This window comes from Dreissena polymorpha, chromosome 15 (genome assembly GCF_020536995.1).
Source record: "Dreissena polymorpha isolate Duluth1 chromosome 15, UMN_Dpol_1.0, whole genome shotgun sequence".
Lineage (NCBI taxonomy): Eukaryota > Metazoa > Mollusca > Bivalvia > Myida > Dreissenidae > Dreissena > Dreissena polymorpha.
The window spans coordinates 20780410-20798836 of NC_068369.1; the positions used below are offsets into that span (position 1 = coordinate 20780410).

The window sequence follows — 18427 nt, forward strand, 5'->3', positions numbered from 1 at the left end:
ATACCATCAGATTGTAACAGCATTTCATGGAGAAATACTGTCAGTCTCTTGTGCTATGTCAGCTTTTGTCAAATTAACAATTGTTTGTTTATGCTTTTACAAAATAATAGTGACTTGTAGAATATCTGTACACTTGATTTATAGACATACAAACCACATCATCTTCCGTCAAATTCACAAATTTTTGCCAAAATGGCTTACTTCATTGAACTGAAAGAGAGATGTATTTCTTTTCTCAAAGTGATTGGTAGTTTATGAGGTTGAGATCTGTAAAACATAAGGCACTGTTTGTATTTTCATTGTGAGACACTTAAATAAAAGGATTATACAATTTACTGGTTCTAACAATAACATACTGAGTGATATAGTTTACTGCTATTAATCTATGATATATTATTCTCTTCTCAATGTTGTATTATTCCCCACAGCTTTTACAGCATCATTTCCAGCAGAGCACAGCTGTTCATAGGGCAAAATAAGCAGAAGTCACAAGACTTAATAGATACATTTTATATTAGTGAGCACTTTCTGTCACATCCTTTAGGTCACAGAGATCCCCTTTATATCACTATGAGTGAGTTTTCTTATTTCAGTGTTTTATTTTATATAATAATTTAATTATAACAATAAATACTATGTTTAATTGTGTTAAAATTTGCTGTGCAAAAGTTTTTACATTGATATCTTATTTCATATTTCTGTTAATGTAAAACAGGTTTAACTTGCTTTCAGCAAAGATTTGCTTGATTCTCTTTGTTAAAAACCCAAGAGATAGCAGTTTGTCATTCTTTTGAGAAATAAAGTTAAAACATTGACATTAATATAAACAAAAGTAATCTAGTGTTGAGTTTGAATTTATTTGTTACAGAGATGCTATCCATATTCAGCTGACTTTAACCCTTTGCATGCTGGGAAATTTGTCGTCTGCTAAAATGTTGTCTGCTGAATTTCTAAAATTATCATTTTCTTCGATTTTTTTCAAAGAATACTATCAGAATAGCAAACAGTTTGGATCCTGATGAGACGCCACGTTCTGTGGCGTCTCTTCTGGATCCAAACTGTTTGCAAAGGCCTTCAAAATTCGGTTCCCGCACTGAAAGGGTTAAGCAGTCAAAGAACAATTATTTTAAGACTTAAAACAATTATTTCCATAGATTTACAATCTCACTTGATACATGAACTTTTATTTTTCTTATCACATTTGTGTACAAATATAAATTAAAAATATATAAAATTTGCTTAATATTGTTGTCTCCTCTAGGTGCCTAGAATTGCGGCCCCTGCTGGTAACGTGCACCACCACCACTACACCACTCCTCCGCCCAGTCAGCCGGCTGTGCACCATTACACCACTCTACCAGCTATGGGCATGTAAGATGGCAACCACTTTTTCATTGCAAATTATTTTGAGTAGATCTAATGAATCTAATTAATTGTCTTGGTTGTATGCTATGGACATGTAAGCAAATATTTTCAGCATTTTTACAATGTGCATGTGTTTGAGTAATGGGTTTAAATTATTTTCTTTGTTTTAGATGTTTCATGCCAAATTATGTTCTAATGTTCACAACGTCCAAATACATGGATAATTAGTTTGTGTCTGCAATTATTTTTTTACTCTTTTGAAAATAGCATTCTTTTCTGTTGTTGTTTTTATAGCAAAATTTACCACTTTAAGGAAAAAGCCTTTTAATTAAACCTTAATTACAGAATGATTGATTGATTCACCTTTTTTATATTTCAGTCGAGGGGGTTACCCGATGCAGGGTGAGTGGTTGGGTGGTTACCTCCCATATGACCCTTACTCTTATTATTCATATTACGAATGAAAATGGCAACTCCCGTCATGCATCAGAACTATCTGTGTTTCCTGGTAGAGTATCCCCAGCCATGGGAAACTGGGCTGGAATTACCTCCCTTGAAATTTTGCTTTTATAGTTTAGAGTGACCTCTCTTGGGATGAGAAAGGAAAGTTGTTGGTCTAGATCTTGTAAAATTTGGAATAAAAAAGTTCTACTGATGTTAGGATTAATTTTGCTCAATCAGTGTAGTGAGAAATTAACAAGCATCTGCATATACTTCTATAAAGTTCCTTGAACATTTCAATTGTTAGTAAATGACAGTTTGTTTGCAATAAGTAACAAGCCTTTTCCTTTCTTATCACAATGTAAGTAATAATTTACCTCCTTATTAACCAATGCAAGCAAAATTGGTTTCATTTATTATTTTCACTGGCTGAAAAAAACACATTTAAAATTGCTTCAATTTGCAAATCACACAGCTTATTTCCCGCAAAGTTTTCTTGCTTTTACTGTCGATTGTCATTTATAAAACTGTGAAAGTAATCCTCACATTAATTAACAATCTGCTGTTAAATATTTAACAACATTGTATTGTGTAACGCCTGACTTAGTAGATTTGATAAACAATCAATTAAAGAATACAAAACTATGCCCCACAAGTCCCAATTGCTCAGAATCAACTGTGAACAATTTGAAAATAAAACACCCTCAAATTGTTTTTAATGGGTCTATAACAAACTACATGTATTACTAGATTATAATGATCAGTTGATGAATTCTTAAATGTTCCACATCCATCCTAAAGTCCTCACCCTTGAAATGTTTCAATTAAGTGGTTTGATTGCTATACAGATTAATTTCCTTTAAACATATATAACATTTACAATCCAAGTAAAATGTCTGTAAAAGTAACACAATTTAATATTGCTGTACAATTATTGGATATAAATTTGAAGATCAATATGCATACAGTTGCCATTATGCCATTTTTGGTTTGTCTTATTGCCATAATTTTGTAATTTGGTAGGAATTGCCATTCACCATTTGTTTTAAATGTACACAACATATTTATGTGTAATTATGTACAGTATTATACTACTTTTGAATATGATCTAAAATGGGTGATTTTTTTTAGAGGATATCTCCCTGTAGAACTAACATTCACACTTATAGATTCTAACATTCACACTTACAGATTTTTATTCCAAATGAGATTCGTTCTGGAATAACTCTGCTTAAAGATAATAAGGGACGACACACAGCATCTATGCTTTTATGGTATTTTTTGTTTAAAGGAAGTCCCAGATTCCAGTCAAGGCGGAAAGTGTTGTCCGTGATAAGCCTGTGAATAATGCACAGGCTATTCTGGGAACACTTTCTGCACATGCATTAACCCTTTGCATGCTGGGAAATTTGTCGTCTGCTAAAATGTCGTCTGCTGAATTTATAAAATTAGCATTTTCTTCGATTTTTTTCAAAGAATACTATCAGAATAGCAAACAGTTAGGATCCAGATGAGACGCCACGTTCTGTGGCGTCTCATCAGGATCCAAACTGTTTGCAAAGGCCTTCAAAATTCGGTTCCCGCACTGAAAGAGTTAAGTCTTGTTTTTCCAGAGTGAAGCGTAAAAGAAAAAAGTATAAATAACTTGTTTCTGTAGTGCCTAACCTGAGTATTTGGCAAATTACTTTTAACAAGCATTGTAGCTCATATTTTAGCGTGTTTTGTCTTTCTTGATTTAGTCTTAACATTTTCAATAACCTATAACGAAAATATCTCAAATGATATGTGGTTTATTTCTCAAATGATATGTGGTTAATATCTCAAATGATATGTTGTAAATATCTCAAATGATATGTGGTTAATATCTCAAATGATATGTGCTTAATAGTTTGACAACCTAACCTGATAATGTATACTTTTAAGACTGAATGTAACTCACATTTAAGCAATTGCTGTGTATCGTGATCCATTCTTTACATATTCATTTGTCGTATATTGGCCATCTCGAGTATATTCAAAGTGCAAGATTTGTTCTGTGCTTTGGGTGTTTCCAATCACCCGTACTGGATATTCCTTTAGAAAGTCATCTATACTTTTCTATGGTGAAAATTTACGTACAACCATAATGGCTAGATTACATTCTTATGGTACAAATAGAATGTGATGGATTCAAAATGCATCTGAAGAATGGGACTAGAATGGTAGCTGAAATCTTAAATGCTGACAGTTGCTTATTGTTGACAAGAGTTGTTTTTTCTATCTGTTTGTTTTTGCTCCTATATGGTAGGGTCCAGAGGCGTATCCAGAAATTTGTTAGAGGGGGGGCTCAACAGGGGAGGGTGCGGGAGGGGTGTCCCGTTCCGTCGACGAATTATTTTTTTAATTGGCACCTTGAAATAATGCGATTTCCTGCTATCTAATCAGCATTTTGCATGATAAAAGTGCATGTAAAACAAATAAGAACTTGAGTTCACACATCAAGTGTGACAGACACACGGACAGGCAGACACACATGGGTAAATCAAATGTCTCTCAAACCACTTAAGTGGTGGGAGACATTATCTTTATCCATAACTTTTTTAACAGAGTAAGATGGGTGGACCTCCTATTTAACCATGCTGGATATCCTACTAGGTCAACTAAGGTACAACATTAAAATGTTTATGTCCATGTCCCTATGAATGGAAAGCAGGCACACAGCGGATAACCTGTTCTGACCCATTGATGATCTTAGTTTTGTCTTAACAAGTCCTTGGGCACTGATACTCCTTTCACACTTGCATGATGTAACAGGGAACACACATGATATGGACAAAACAGTGTAAATGGTGGGGTACAGCTGGGAATAACAATGTGCAACAGAGCCCTGAAGGGTAGTAGGTGGGTTGGGTACACCTTTCCACCTAGCCTGCCATATAAAGTGCAACTCAGCAGGGAGGGACTGAGGGGAAGGGAGATCATCAATGAACCATTCAAGGTCACTAGCACTGACAGGAGAGGCGCACATTTGTTCAGGTATAAACTTCAATCACATGGCTGCCTTAGTCTGCAAATCACTGAATCGGGTGTCCATTTCGTTCACAAAAGTGTTAACAAAGGGAGTCGTTAGGTTTCTGTGTAGTTTAATTCGGGTGTTGCTGCCTCGATGTTGTCACGCTTTAAGAAAATGATTTAGTTTCATATAGCAAAGTAATTCTTCATTTTTGAGTCTTTTTTAATTTTAAAAAGTATGGATGTACATCAAAGCAGTTAGCCCGATTTGTAAAAAAATAAAATAAACAAGAAATATCTTTTAAAAAAAGATATACGGCGTTGATTGTGGTTGCAGTTAATGAAAGGTAAAGACTTCAACATGAATGAGATCAAAGATAGCGAATGTCTTTTTCTGTGCAGTTCTTAGCTGCAGCAAACGCAGTACGGGATGATACGCGGAGTTTTCGCGGCTTATTTTACATTATTACATATTGCTGGCAATAAACGTATAGATACAAAACAGAAAACCAAAAGAAGAATGGAAGTGAAATTAAAACATATGAGTCACTCGGCCACACGCGAAGTATCCGTACATATTTTAAATATTTATACGCGCGTTCTTCGAACAAACCTGTTTTAGTGGTTTGTCTGGCGTTGCTATTTGATTCGATTTCTAACAGTATCGAGAATCATTGCGCTCATGCTTAATTCATTAGTCAATATGATGGCATAATTCTTGTTAAATTAATTAAAAATAATATTTATCATGGTATTGTTGTAAAACACATTAAGAATCTATTATTGACATACCATATGATATCGCTGGATATCTTCATTTAACATCTGTCTGGTCTAAAGAAAATTCCAGTTCACCTAGTTCACGCTATAGCGTCTTTATTATGTAACGATTATTTTCCTGGCCGCGAACTCCGATCAGCACATAGGGTAGAGACGCAGCGATGACCTGTATGTAAACTCTGATATTCACACACAGTGGCCGCAAATTGACCTGATATACCTCGCGAGTTGAAATGCAATGCATTAAAGTGAGTCTTCGCTTCCACTGCTCTCTATACTTTAACATGTTAACATGTTGACAGGAATATGGAAGTTAGTACTAAATATGAGAACATAGCCTTTAAGTGCAAAAGTTCTCGCGCTGAAAATCTTCTGAAAATAAAAGGTGGACGCACAAACTGTATTGATGTCGAGATTGAGTGTAAAACTGTTCTATCTATTAAGCCTTTTCATTGGATATAAATTGTTTCGTGCTGAACACGCAGTAAAACAGTGTTACAAAGACGCGGACATGTTTTCAATGTTCTGGTCGTATTCTCAAAACAGCCAATGCAGTCAAGGAAGTGTATTCATCTGTACTTGGCCGCGGGAAGTTTTATTTGAATTCTATTGGACGCTAACAAAGGTCAGGCTAAGGTGAAAAGCTGGCGTATACAGCTAACGCCGAAAAATAATAATTGCCATTCATTAAGTGTGCAGTTGAATTTCACTGGCAATAACTTGTTACTCAAAAGGATTGTCACTCTAAAGAGCTAATACCAATTAAATTCATCAAAGATATTACCGAAAAAATAATTATGATTGTCCATTGCGTTCGTCTAAACTCTTTAATTGCTACAAATTGAAATATTTTTTTACAAGTCTCATACGGCAGCCATTTGTAAACATTTATCTATAGCTTAAATGTATGGATGAATTTCATTAGTTGAATGTATCTTCTTCAGCCAATCAAATAGCGCAGTTTATTACTTACAGTCAATGAAGCGTTTAGCTGACGAAGGTTAGATCGTCTGTACACATGCCTGGGGGCAAATCACACAAATCGACAGCTGTTTATGGCTTAATTAGGGACATATGACAGGAAATACACAAGTGGATTGAAACTGTAAGGGGCTCATTTTTATTAAAAATCGTGTCTAGCCAGCCAGCTTGGGGGGCTTTAGCCCCTTAGCCCCCCACCTAAATACGCCCCTGGGGTCTGTTATGTTGTTGTTGACTCTTGACACTGAAGATACTGAGTCTGAGAATATAAAAGTGCATCACATAACTATTTAATTTGCATGCATATATATATATTGAAGCTTTCATCAAAGAAACAGTTATGCATCGGACATGTTTTCAGATGTTCAAATGCAAAGTAAGAAATGCTGATATATGCAGAAAATATGCATTTCAACAAAACTCAATTATTATCAAATTTGTGGAAGTTGATTTAAATGTTTTTTAAATTGTTTTTTAAAAGAAAGGAGACAAAGTTTTAAGCACATGTTGTACAATATGTAAGATAAATTTATTTTCATTGACCTGAAATCTCATGGATTAACTCTAACATTTTGTTTGATTTTAAATTTGTCATTAATAAACATTCCGAATCTTAACGAAGAAATTGGATTTCATGCTTGATAAAACCCACAAAAAACATGAAAATCAGTCTCTGACAAATAATATTGTTTTCACAGTAAGTTAAAAATATGTTGATATAAATGAATATAAAGAATGGATTTGAATAATGATGAGACAGAAATTATGAAAATAAAGAAAACCAATTTTAGATTACATGTCTGATATATTCAACGTCATCACATTTTCATAGGAGTGGCTTCAGGTTGTTGTATATTTCACATAATTAATTTATGTGGTTTGAAGTTTTAAATTTGAACGTCATTGAAAATGTTATTGGATTTGTAAAGGCTAATGAAAGCATCTCTAATAAAGTTTCAATTGGGTTGTACTTGCTTCCAAAGGTGGGATTGATCTTCATGCTCTTTAACTTGCTTCAGATCTTACCATACATCTATATGATGTTTAGGGAAGGATGAATGAGTTCTGTTGATGTTTGTGTCATCACCATAGATCAGCAAACATGTGGGTGGGATCTTGTTGGCCTATTTGTGATTGCATCCAAGTATGTGTAAGCGTCATTCTGGTAAAACAGGGCTTAATGCATGTGTACAAAGTGTTGTGCTAGATAACCTTGTGCAATTCAGGGAGGACATTATTATGAAATTCATCTTTTAAAGGGAGTCTCTTCTACCCAAACATCTAGGTTAGGCAGAACATTTCATCCCTGAATAGCCTGTGCGGAGTGCCAGGCCTGATCTGAGAAGACACTAAACGCAAATGTATTAGGCCCTGTTTTCCTAGAACAAGTCACATATGAAGTCATAAGTTTGACGTAAAGTTATGTTGCTAGACAAAACAAAAACCAAAGCCCAATAACTAATGTTTTGTCAGATTGAAGAAAAAACACTGAATTGAGCTTATTCCACACACATGTAGTTAGGATTGATTGAGCCTTATTCTGTGAATACAAGGCTTATGCATGGGAAATAAGTGTTGTCCTCCATTAGCTTGTGTGGACTATACAGCCACACAGGCTAATAAGGACCTTTCTACCTAAACTGGATTTAACCGAAGAAGAGACTTACTTTTAACCAAAAATACAATAAAACGGGAAAGTGTCATTCCTGACGACACTTTTATCTCTTGCATCCAGAATAAGGCTCATATGAAATCAATGGTTTGAAGAAAAAGTTATGTTGAACGAAAAAAATTCTGAATAACTTATGTTTTGTCATAATGAGATATCCTTGACATCGCCGGCCATTTTTTAAAATTTTGGTTGGCAATAGCTGCAGTAGATGTGATTTGTTGCTTAGTAAATCTAAGCCTTTTGCTTATGTATAATAGCAACTAACCATAGCAACCAGGAGTATCATAGCAACTAACCATAGCAACCAGGACTAGCCTACCTCTGATGCATATTAACAAGATTCCTAGAGAATAAATTGTGTGTATATACATGTAGACAGTTTTGTGAAGGACTAATTTTAAATATTTCACAGAAATTTCTTTTTAGCATAGATTTAGTCTTGCTTTTATGAAAATGCCTTTAAAATTTAATATGTGTATATCTGTCACTAACAAACACTTTTCAATATACTTATTATAACTTTTATTATATTAATGGAACATATTTGATTAACTTTCATTTTTAAGTAAATTTTTTATTTATTTTTAAATAATTAATTTTACTGTAAAATAATAAAAATCTTTACTATAATATTGTCATGAAAATAATACTAGTATTTTTAGATTTATGACTATACATTTTTTATTAATGCCCTGTGGAAATGACCATTTTAAAACCACGTTTGAAACATGCCCAGAAAGCATGTTCCAGTCCTGGTTTGACCATTATATAAACATGTTTGAAACATGATCAATGTAGCAGTGACATCATATCCAAACAATGTTTAAAAGTGATCAATAAAAGTTGACTTTATACCAATAGGTGCCCATGGTATAGCAATGGAAAGGGGCCATGGGAATTACTAAGTTTTTACCATATTTATGCAACTACAAAATAGTAATGTTCTGACTATGATTTGGTGTTGTTATGTAATATTAAAGACCACGATTATCACGGCTTGACTTGACTTATTCCGTGAGACTCCTATTGAAGCATAGGGCTGCAACAACACCACGCCAATGCACTCTGTTCTGGGCTGCTCTCTTAAGCTGGGTCCATGTCACTCCGGCGTCCTTCGCTTTGCCCTCGACTGACCTTCTCCACGACTGTTTGGGCCTTCCCACTTTCCTTTTTCCCTGTGGGTTCCAGTCTAGTGCTTGCCTTGTGACGTTGTCGACTGGTTTTCAAAGTGTGTGACCTATCCATCCCCAATTTCTTTTCTTGATGTCCTGACCGATGGGATTCTGGTTGGTTCTGCTCCATAGGTCTGTGTTAGAAATCTTCTCAGGCCACCTGATGTTGATAATGTGGCGCAAGCACTAAATTGTCTTGTTGACAAATGTCTGTATCTTGTTGGTGATGGTGTTGGTAACCCGCCATGTTTCGGATCCATAGAGGAGGACTGCTTTCACGTTGGTGTTAAAGATGTGGACTTTGCTGCTTTGGGATAAGGCCTTGGAGTTCCAGATGGGACGTAGGATGTTGAAAGCTACCCTTGCTTTGTTAATGTGGTTCTTAACGTCTTCATCTGCGCCGCCATCAATGTTGACCACACTTCCTAGGTACATATAGCGGTCGGTCTCTACCAGATCTTTTCCCCGTAGCTGCAGTGGCTGATGTTGTCGATTGTTCATCCTCATCAGCTCTGTTTTCTTGGTGTTGATTCTCAGGCAAGTCTTTTCTGCCTCTTCTGCTAGCTGCGTTAGTTTAGACTGTGCATGCTGTTGCTTGTGTGAGAGGAGGCCGATGTCATCCGCAAAGTCCAGGTCCTCTAGGTGTTTGGTAAAAGTCCACTGGATGCCAGTATTGCTGCCCTCGGTGGTTCTTCTCATGATCCAGTCTATGACGATCAGGAAAATTGTCGGCGAGAGCATACAACCTTGCCTCACTCCTGTCTTTACTGTGAAGGGGTCTGTCAGCTTCCCATTGTGGATGACCTGGCAAGATGAGTCCTCATAAAGCAGCTGGATGACGTTTATTAGCTTTTGCGGGATTCGGTAGTGATGCATCAACTTCAAGATGGTATCCCTGTCGACACTGTCAAACGCTTTTTAGAAGTCAACAAAGGTCGTGTACAAAGGAGACTGCCATTCAATGGATTGCTCTATGATGATACGCAGAGTGGCGATATGGTCTGTACATGATCGGTCTTGTCTAAATCCTGCTTGTTCTGTTCTCAACCTCTTGTCTAAAGCCTGCTTCAGTCTCTCTAGGATGATTCTGGTCAGCACCTTGCTGGGGATGGACAGTAGCATGATTCCTCGCCAATTTTTGCACTGAGAAAGGTCACCTTTCTTTGGAAGTTATCACGGCTTAATTCATCCTAAATACACAATTTTTATATTCAAATCATGTTTGATAATGGTCAAGAATTGCTTTTAAAATAACTATTTTATGACCTTTATCTGTTTTTGTTCTGTATATTGAATAGTCAGATACTTGTTATTCCTTCTATTGTCCAGACATGGTCAAACAGGATATTGCAATGGTCATTTCTGCAGGATAATAATGATAATAAGGATAAGTATACTATTTTAGTTAAGACATCTGTTGCACTGTATTGATTTGCTCTATTTTTACTGTATACCAGAAATACTTATGATTATTAAACATATTAATACAGTAAGAAAAATATACAAGGATTTTTTCAAAAAAAGAAAAAATGAACAGCTTTCCATTAAAAACATAAATAGAACAACATGTTATGCTTCAAGAGAAAATATTTTCAGAAAATGGCTATTATTAAAGTTTACTGACAGTTACCCATTCCCAAGGACAATTGCACAGCATGTGTGTTAATTTTTAGCTCGGCTGTTTTCTGAGAAAACCCGAGGTATTGTCATAGCCAGCTTGTTGTGTCATCCACGTTGTGCTAAAACCTTTACATTTTGTCAAGGTTTTGAACATTGGCTCTAAAATCAAAGTGCTTCAACCTACAACTTTAAAACTTGGTATGTAGCTGCACCTTGATTAGTTCTACATGCCACACCCATTTTTGGGTCACTAGGTCAAAGGTCAAGGTCACTGTGACCTCTCAAAAAAAAAATCTGACAAGCTTTCATTTATTCACAACTGCACCCGCAGCCGAGCGTGGCACCCGTTATGCGGTGCTCTTGTTAAATCAAAGATTAACTACTCCTATTGCAGCTCAAAACATCAGACCAAAACAACATAGAAGATCACATGAGACCAATAAATCACATAGAAGTTCACATCAGACGAGTTAACTGTAAAGAAGTTCACATTAGAGCAAAAGACCACAAAGATGTTCACATCAGATCAATGAACCTCAGAGACGTTCACATCAGATCAAATGAACTACAAAAATGTTCACATCAGACTAATATCCTAGATTTAAGTTCACATGAGACGAATGTACCAAATAGAAGTTCACATCAGACATATAAACAACAAAGATGTTTATATCAGACCAACAAACACATATTTATTAATGCATGATTGCATCAGATTAATATCCCACAAAGAGTTTCACATCAGTCTAATAAACTTCAAAGATGTTCACATCAGGTAAAAAAAACACACAGATGTTCACATCAGACTAATAACCCACACAGATGTTCACATCAGATCAATAAACCACAAAGATGTTCACATCAGTATAATAAACCACAAAGATGTTCACATCAGATCAATAAACCACAAAGCTGTTCACATCAGATCAATGATCCACAAAGAGTTTCACATAAGTCTATTAAACCACAAAGATGTTTACATTAGACCAATTAGCCACAAAGATGTTCACATCAGACCAAAAATACCACATAGAAATCAAACATCAGAACAATATACATAATAAAAGTTCACATGAGACCAATAAACAACATAGAAGTTCATATTAGGCAAGAAAACCAAGTATAAGTATTCATTAGAAATATATATCTCATGGTATCTCAAATAATACCATTAAACCAAAATTTTTTAATGGACTTGCAAAATAGAAAAATAAACTGCATAAACTTTTTAATTTAATAAATAAAGTTCATAGAAGTTCAAATTTTACCAATAACACATACATTATTTCAAATGAGACCAATAAAGCACTTACAAGTTCACTTCAGACCAAAAAACCACATAGCAGTTCACATAAGACCAATGAACCACATAGAACTTCACAACAGGTCAATAAACCTAATTATTAATTAACTTTATAATATTAGACGAGAATGTGTTCAATTTGTTCGCCCAATACAAGTTGAGCCTCGCCAATAAAGCTCGAAACTCGCCTTATACGAGAAAAAGGCGGCCAATATGGAAAAAACACGGCCAATACGGAAAAATGTCGGCCAATACGAGATTCAGCCAATCAAAAACCAGGAAAAACTCGGCCTTATGTGAGAATAAAAAATTTCGATAATTGTGGACGCCATTTTGAAGTTGTATGCTTAGTTTTGGTGCAAAAGTTTAAACCTTTAAAAATATACTTAAAGTACTCAGCCCCTTATATGTTCAGCTCAAGGTTTCGACAATAAGAATAGTGCAGTATAACCATTACAGTAAGGTTCAATATTTGAGCGTACATAAATAACAATGCTACTATCAACAATTATCAAGCGTCGGAAGCAAAACTAATTCGAAATCATGGAGGATATAATACATTACAAATGCAATTCCTAATGGCAATAAGTTAGTTTTCAATCCTTATTGTCTTCTGAGTTGTATTAAAAACAACGGTAGTGGATCCAGTGTGGCTGGAATGTTATTCAGGTAAATTTTGCATAATTTCGCGACCTGTCAAATTGTGTTCCTGCATCATGTAATGTCTAGAAAGAATATTTCGTCGATACTAAATAATATTATAAAGTTAATTAATTAAATTGTCATTAATTAGTTGAATTCATATTGGCTTTGTAATTGAGCTTCAGACAGCCGTATTGTCCTGCGGCCTCAGGCCGATACGGCAGTCTTCAGCTCAATAACAAAGCCAGTATGAATTCAACTAATTAATAACATTATATTATTGACAAAGAATTTCACATGAGACCAATAAACAACATAAAAGTTCACATCAGACCAATAAATCAAATAGAAATTTCCATTAGACAAATAAACCAAAAGAAGTACACATTAAACTAAAACAAAGTTTGTCTTTAACCAATTAACGACACAGAAGTTCTTATCAGGCCAGTAACCAATATTGAAGTTCTAAATAGACCAATCAACAACATAGAAGTTTACAGTTTATCTTTAAACAAAAAAAGTTCAAATTAGACCTATGAACCAAACAGAAGTTCATTACAGGCTGGTAAACCAGAAACAAGTGCAGATCAGACAAATAAATAACATTACAGTTCACATTACACCAAGCGAGCACATCAGAAGTTCCATTTAGACAAAAATTATCACTGCAATTCAAATCAAATCAAAACAGACACTTTGAAGTTTAAATACAACCAAATCAAACACTTTGCAGTTCAAATGTGCCAAATACTGACACTTGATAGTTCAAGTAAGCCAAAGATTTCACTGATGATGACATAAATAATTTAAATTACATACAACACATTTAAGTAACAAACTGCCAAATCAGTCAAGAACATTAAAGCCTTTCTTTTACAGTGCAAACAGTGTCTAAGTAATATCTTAAACATTGCGTATTAACTGTGAAAGATAACTGCAAGAAACTGTTTAATTCTTATGGAAATTGTAATATCAGTAGTTATGCTTAAAAATATCTCAAGACAATTCTTGATTTCAGGATATGGATCAGAGTACGCTGGTCCTGGTTATGCATTTGCTGGGTACGACGATGGTGATAATTACTATACATACCACTAGAAATTTACAGATTAGGACAGTGATAATTACAATTACATTTCACTAGACATTTTCAGTTGAGTGTTTATATGTGTTACAATAGAAAATTAAGGAACTTATTACATTTCATGTGATGACGGCTTAAATTTAAGGTCAATATCAAGTTATTATATGTGTTACCATAGAAAATGAAGAAACTTGTTGAATTTATGTGATGAATTTAAGAAAGACATCACTGGAATTTGGAAGTCATGTGACTGAATGAGTTACCATTAGAATTTGTTAACTTGGATGTGACAACAGGGTTAATTAGAGCCTCGCACTGGGGAAAATAGACTTCATGAATGTGTGTTAAGTGTTTTTCACAGATTAGCTTGTGCAGTCCCCATGACACTTGGATGACACTTTCTTCCTTAACTGCATTTTTGCTAAGAAGAGACTTTCTAAAAAAGGAAAATACCATAAACAGCGGAAAGTTTTGTCCCATACTACCTGTTCGGACTGACAGAAAGACACTTAACGCACATGCATTATGCCAATTTTTGCAAGAACAACTTCAATGGACTAATATTTGACAGGACATTGGCTGTTGTGTGACTACCATGAGTAACCATCAAAACTTGTTGACTTGGTTGAGTCCTTAATAATAACATGTCACTAGGGAATATGCTTCATATGTCTGTATGTGTAACCATAGAAAATGAAGAACTTGTTGATATGGATCTTAATTGAAAGCAACACGACCATACATTTCAGCACTGTAGAGACACAGAAATCACATGACTTTGCGTTAATGCAATATTTTCAGACTTTTGTTGACTTGGATGTGATATTGTGATATAATTGCTATGGTAATGACCGACTTAGTCACATTACTTTTTAACTTATGCGTTAAAATTGTGAACAAAGTGATTATCATTGAATGCTGGAAAAGCATTCCGGATCCAAAGGTGGAAAAATGATAATAATTCTATGTTGTTATATGAATTGATAATGGCATCCATATAACTTGAGACAGTCTATGTGTTGCCATATTGATGACCACTTACGTGAAAGATCAGTATTGAAATATTTCTGATTTTGTTTGCACAGAGAAAATTATTATGCCAACATTCAATTAAGTCAGCAAAGAAAGAGCATACATGGTTTATAAACAACTCGAGTTAGTCATATCACAAGAAATTACCTAATTTCAAAGGTATAACAAAAGCATTTCTTAATGTTAACAAGTACTGTCATGTGACCTTGAATTATTTGAATGTACATATGTGACAGGTTACATGTACCTAATAGGGGGACAATTATTTGGAGCATTTATTTACTTAATTAATAATGATTATAACATAATTGTGTTACCAGAGGAATAATTTGTAAACATTATTTGCTTATCAGCTTGAACTTTCATAATTATGGGCAATTGCTTTAGGAGGATATATAAGCCTTGTTCTGGGAACATATTACTTAACCTTTTGCATGCTGGGAAATTTGTCGTCTGCTAAAATGTTGTCTGCTGAATTTCTAAAATTAGCATTTTCTTCGATTTTTTTTCAAAGAATACTATCAGAATAGCAAACAAATTGGATCCAGATGAGACGCCACATTCTGTGGCGTCTCATCTCGATCCAAACTGTTTGCAAAGGCCTTCAAAATTCGGTTCCTGCACTGAAAGAGTTAATGCATGTGCATCACGTGCCATCCCAGATTAGCCTGTGCAGTCTGCACAGTCGTATCAGGGACAACGCTTTCTGCCTTCACTCAGGATTTTCTTTTTGAAGAGACTTCCGATTAACAAACAATTCCATAAAAGTGGAAAGCGTTGTCCCTTGTGTGGACTACACAGCAAAATCAGGAACAGTGCTTTACCCACTTGAATTAACTCTTTCAGTGTGGGAACCGAATTTTGAGGTCCTTTGCAAACAGTTTGGATCCAGATGAGACGCCACAGAACGTGGTGTCTCATCAGGATCCAAACTGTTTGCTATTCTGATAGTATTCTTTGAAAAAAATCGAAGAAAATGCTAATTTTAGAAATTCAGCAGACGACATTTTAGCAGACGACAAATTTCCCAGCATGCAAAGGGTTAAGTCCAGTTTTCCAAGAATGAGGCTCATACATGTTTTTATAATTTATGCATAATACTCTGATTTTGCCTAGGCAACTTATTTTTGTTTTTGTTTAATCCAGGAAACAAGCATGTTGTGATACATTTTCTTTGTGATAGCATGATGTGATATTTTCATTCATGTTGAAATTATGTGATACATGATGCGGTTTGTATGAATGAGTCCATTTATCTTTGTTTCTTTATTTATTAGATCTATATTATGTTCATATGTACAAATAGGCCTTAGTATATACTAGGATCATTCACATAGTGAAGGAAAATCATTGAAATGAAAGAAAGGTCAGTCATAAATGTTTATTATTGATATGGATAATCGTTTGATTTTATTTTTCTAACTGAAGAGTGATATTTATGCAGTAAAGAATATAAATATTATATGCAAACACATTAGTTATCATACGTATCTGCATGTAAGTGTGTTGGTTTAAGGTATTTTTTATCAATTTTGTTATCTTCTTATGAAAAGTTTGTGTAGGTTTATAAATAGTAATTGATACCCAATCTTGGTATGGAAACACTTACTACTGGTACATAGAATTTTTATTGGTTATATTTTAGACATTACTCACATCAAAAGTCATTATAGAAGTTGGGGTATTTTTTTATATATATGTATATCTATTCATTGATATAAGAATTGATAATTAAAATTTAAAACAAAATAAATTATTCCAACAGGAAAAGTGTGTATTTGGTAAAGACTAAAATATTTTTCAAGGGCTGGTATTTACAAATCACCTTGGTGAAATCTTAACATCAGTTTAATACAAACGCTTACCGACAAGTTACCAACAGGATACCCACTTTTAACCGCCAGTATGTGGTTAATTGACAGTTCAATTGTTTATTATAACAATTGGATGCAGTTGTATTTCGATGAAAATTAAATGTCAAATTAATGGTTTAAACCTTATACAGGGTTTTCTGATACAAAAAGTGAAGCTAATTCATTTTCAAATTAATTTTTTTTTCAACAGTTTTGGGTTAAAAAACAAATGAGACAGAGCCTTTGAAGGACATTTATTAATTTTCCTGAAGGTGCATTAAGAATAATTTGGCCCTGGCTCATACAGAAATGGCAAAAGGACCTGGTGTTCAGTTAAAAATGTGAAGTGCAAAAAAAGTCATATATGACAATTTACATTATTGTTACCGGTAATGTCTATATTGACAAAAGCGAACATTACAAAAGAAGATTAGTTTTTGTCAAGAACTGGTGCCTAAGTGATTAAAGTGACACTTTTCATCCCATGGTCATACGTTTGGACTGCTGACTATATAAAGTGCATCTTATGAAGAAACTTATAATTTTGTTTTGCATGTTTATATAAAAAATCGAAAAGTAGTAGGATCTTTTTATGTCCCCCACTATAGTAGTGGGGGACATATTGTTTTTGCCCTGTCTGTTGGTCTGTCTGTTGGTCTGTCTGTTTGCGCCAACTTTAACATTTTGCAATAACTTTTGCTATATTGAAGATAGCAACTTCATATTTGGCATGCATGTGTATCTCATGAAGCTGCACATTTTGAGTGGTGAAAGGTCAAGGTCAAGGTCATCCTTCAAGGTCAGAGGTCAAATATATGTGGCCAAAATCGCTCATTTTATGAATACTTTTGCAATATTGAAGATAGCAACTTGATATTTGGCATGCATGTGCATCTCATGGAGCTGCTCATTTTGAGTGGTGAAAGGTCAAGGTCAAGGTCATCCTTCAAGGTCAGAGGTCAAATATATGTGGCCCAAATCGCTTATTTTATTAATACTTTTGCAATATTGAAGATAGCAACTTGATATTTGGCATGCATGTGTATCTCATGGAGCTGCACATTTTGAGTGGTGAAAGGTCAAGGTCAAGGTCATCCTTCACAAGGTCAAGGTCATCCTACAATGTCAAACATCATATAGGGGGACATTGTGTTTCACAAACAGTCATCTTGTTATAAATGAAATTGACAATTTACAATATCATATAGTAATATTACAATATTATTGCAGCCAGAGTTAAATGTTAGAATAAATAAAATAAATATATTAAATGATATGTATACTCATCACTTGACAAGAGTGAAGAATGGCATACAGTTTAGATATTATTTGGCCAAAAGTTCTACTTATGTTTTGCTCAGAGATAAACATGCAATATTGAAGTGATTGTTTTTACTGCATAATATCATTATTTCACATCATTGTTAACTATATTTATATTGTAGATCCAAATACAATTAAAGTTGTTGAAACTAGCATTTGGTTGTTGTT

At 34.5% G+C, this 18427-nt stretch overlaps 1 protein-coding gene and 1 long non-coding RNA gene across 4 annotated transcripts in view; both read left to right on the forward strand.

Moving 5' to 3' along the window:
• LOC127859393 (uncharacterized) overlaps positions 1-18427 on the forward strand; it is an 87738-nt gene that overhangs the window by 38582 nt on the left and 30729 nt on the right. For all 3 annotated transcript variants that reach the window (XM_052396753.1, XM_052396752.1, XM_052396754.1), the window contains exons 8-9: positions 1262-1371; positions 1745-1767. In XM_052396753.1, the coding sequence (XP_052252713.1) occupies positions 1262-1371; positions 1745-1767 (133 nt within the window). The remainder of the gene's footprint in view (positions 1-1261; positions 1372-1744; positions 1768-18427) is intronic.
• LOC127859409 (uncharacterized) lies at positions 15970-18411 on the forward strand. The gene is made up of 2 exons (XR_008039361.1): positions 15970-17710; positions 17869-18411. It is a non-coding gene; the product is annotated as an uncharacterized LOC127859409 (long non-coding RNA).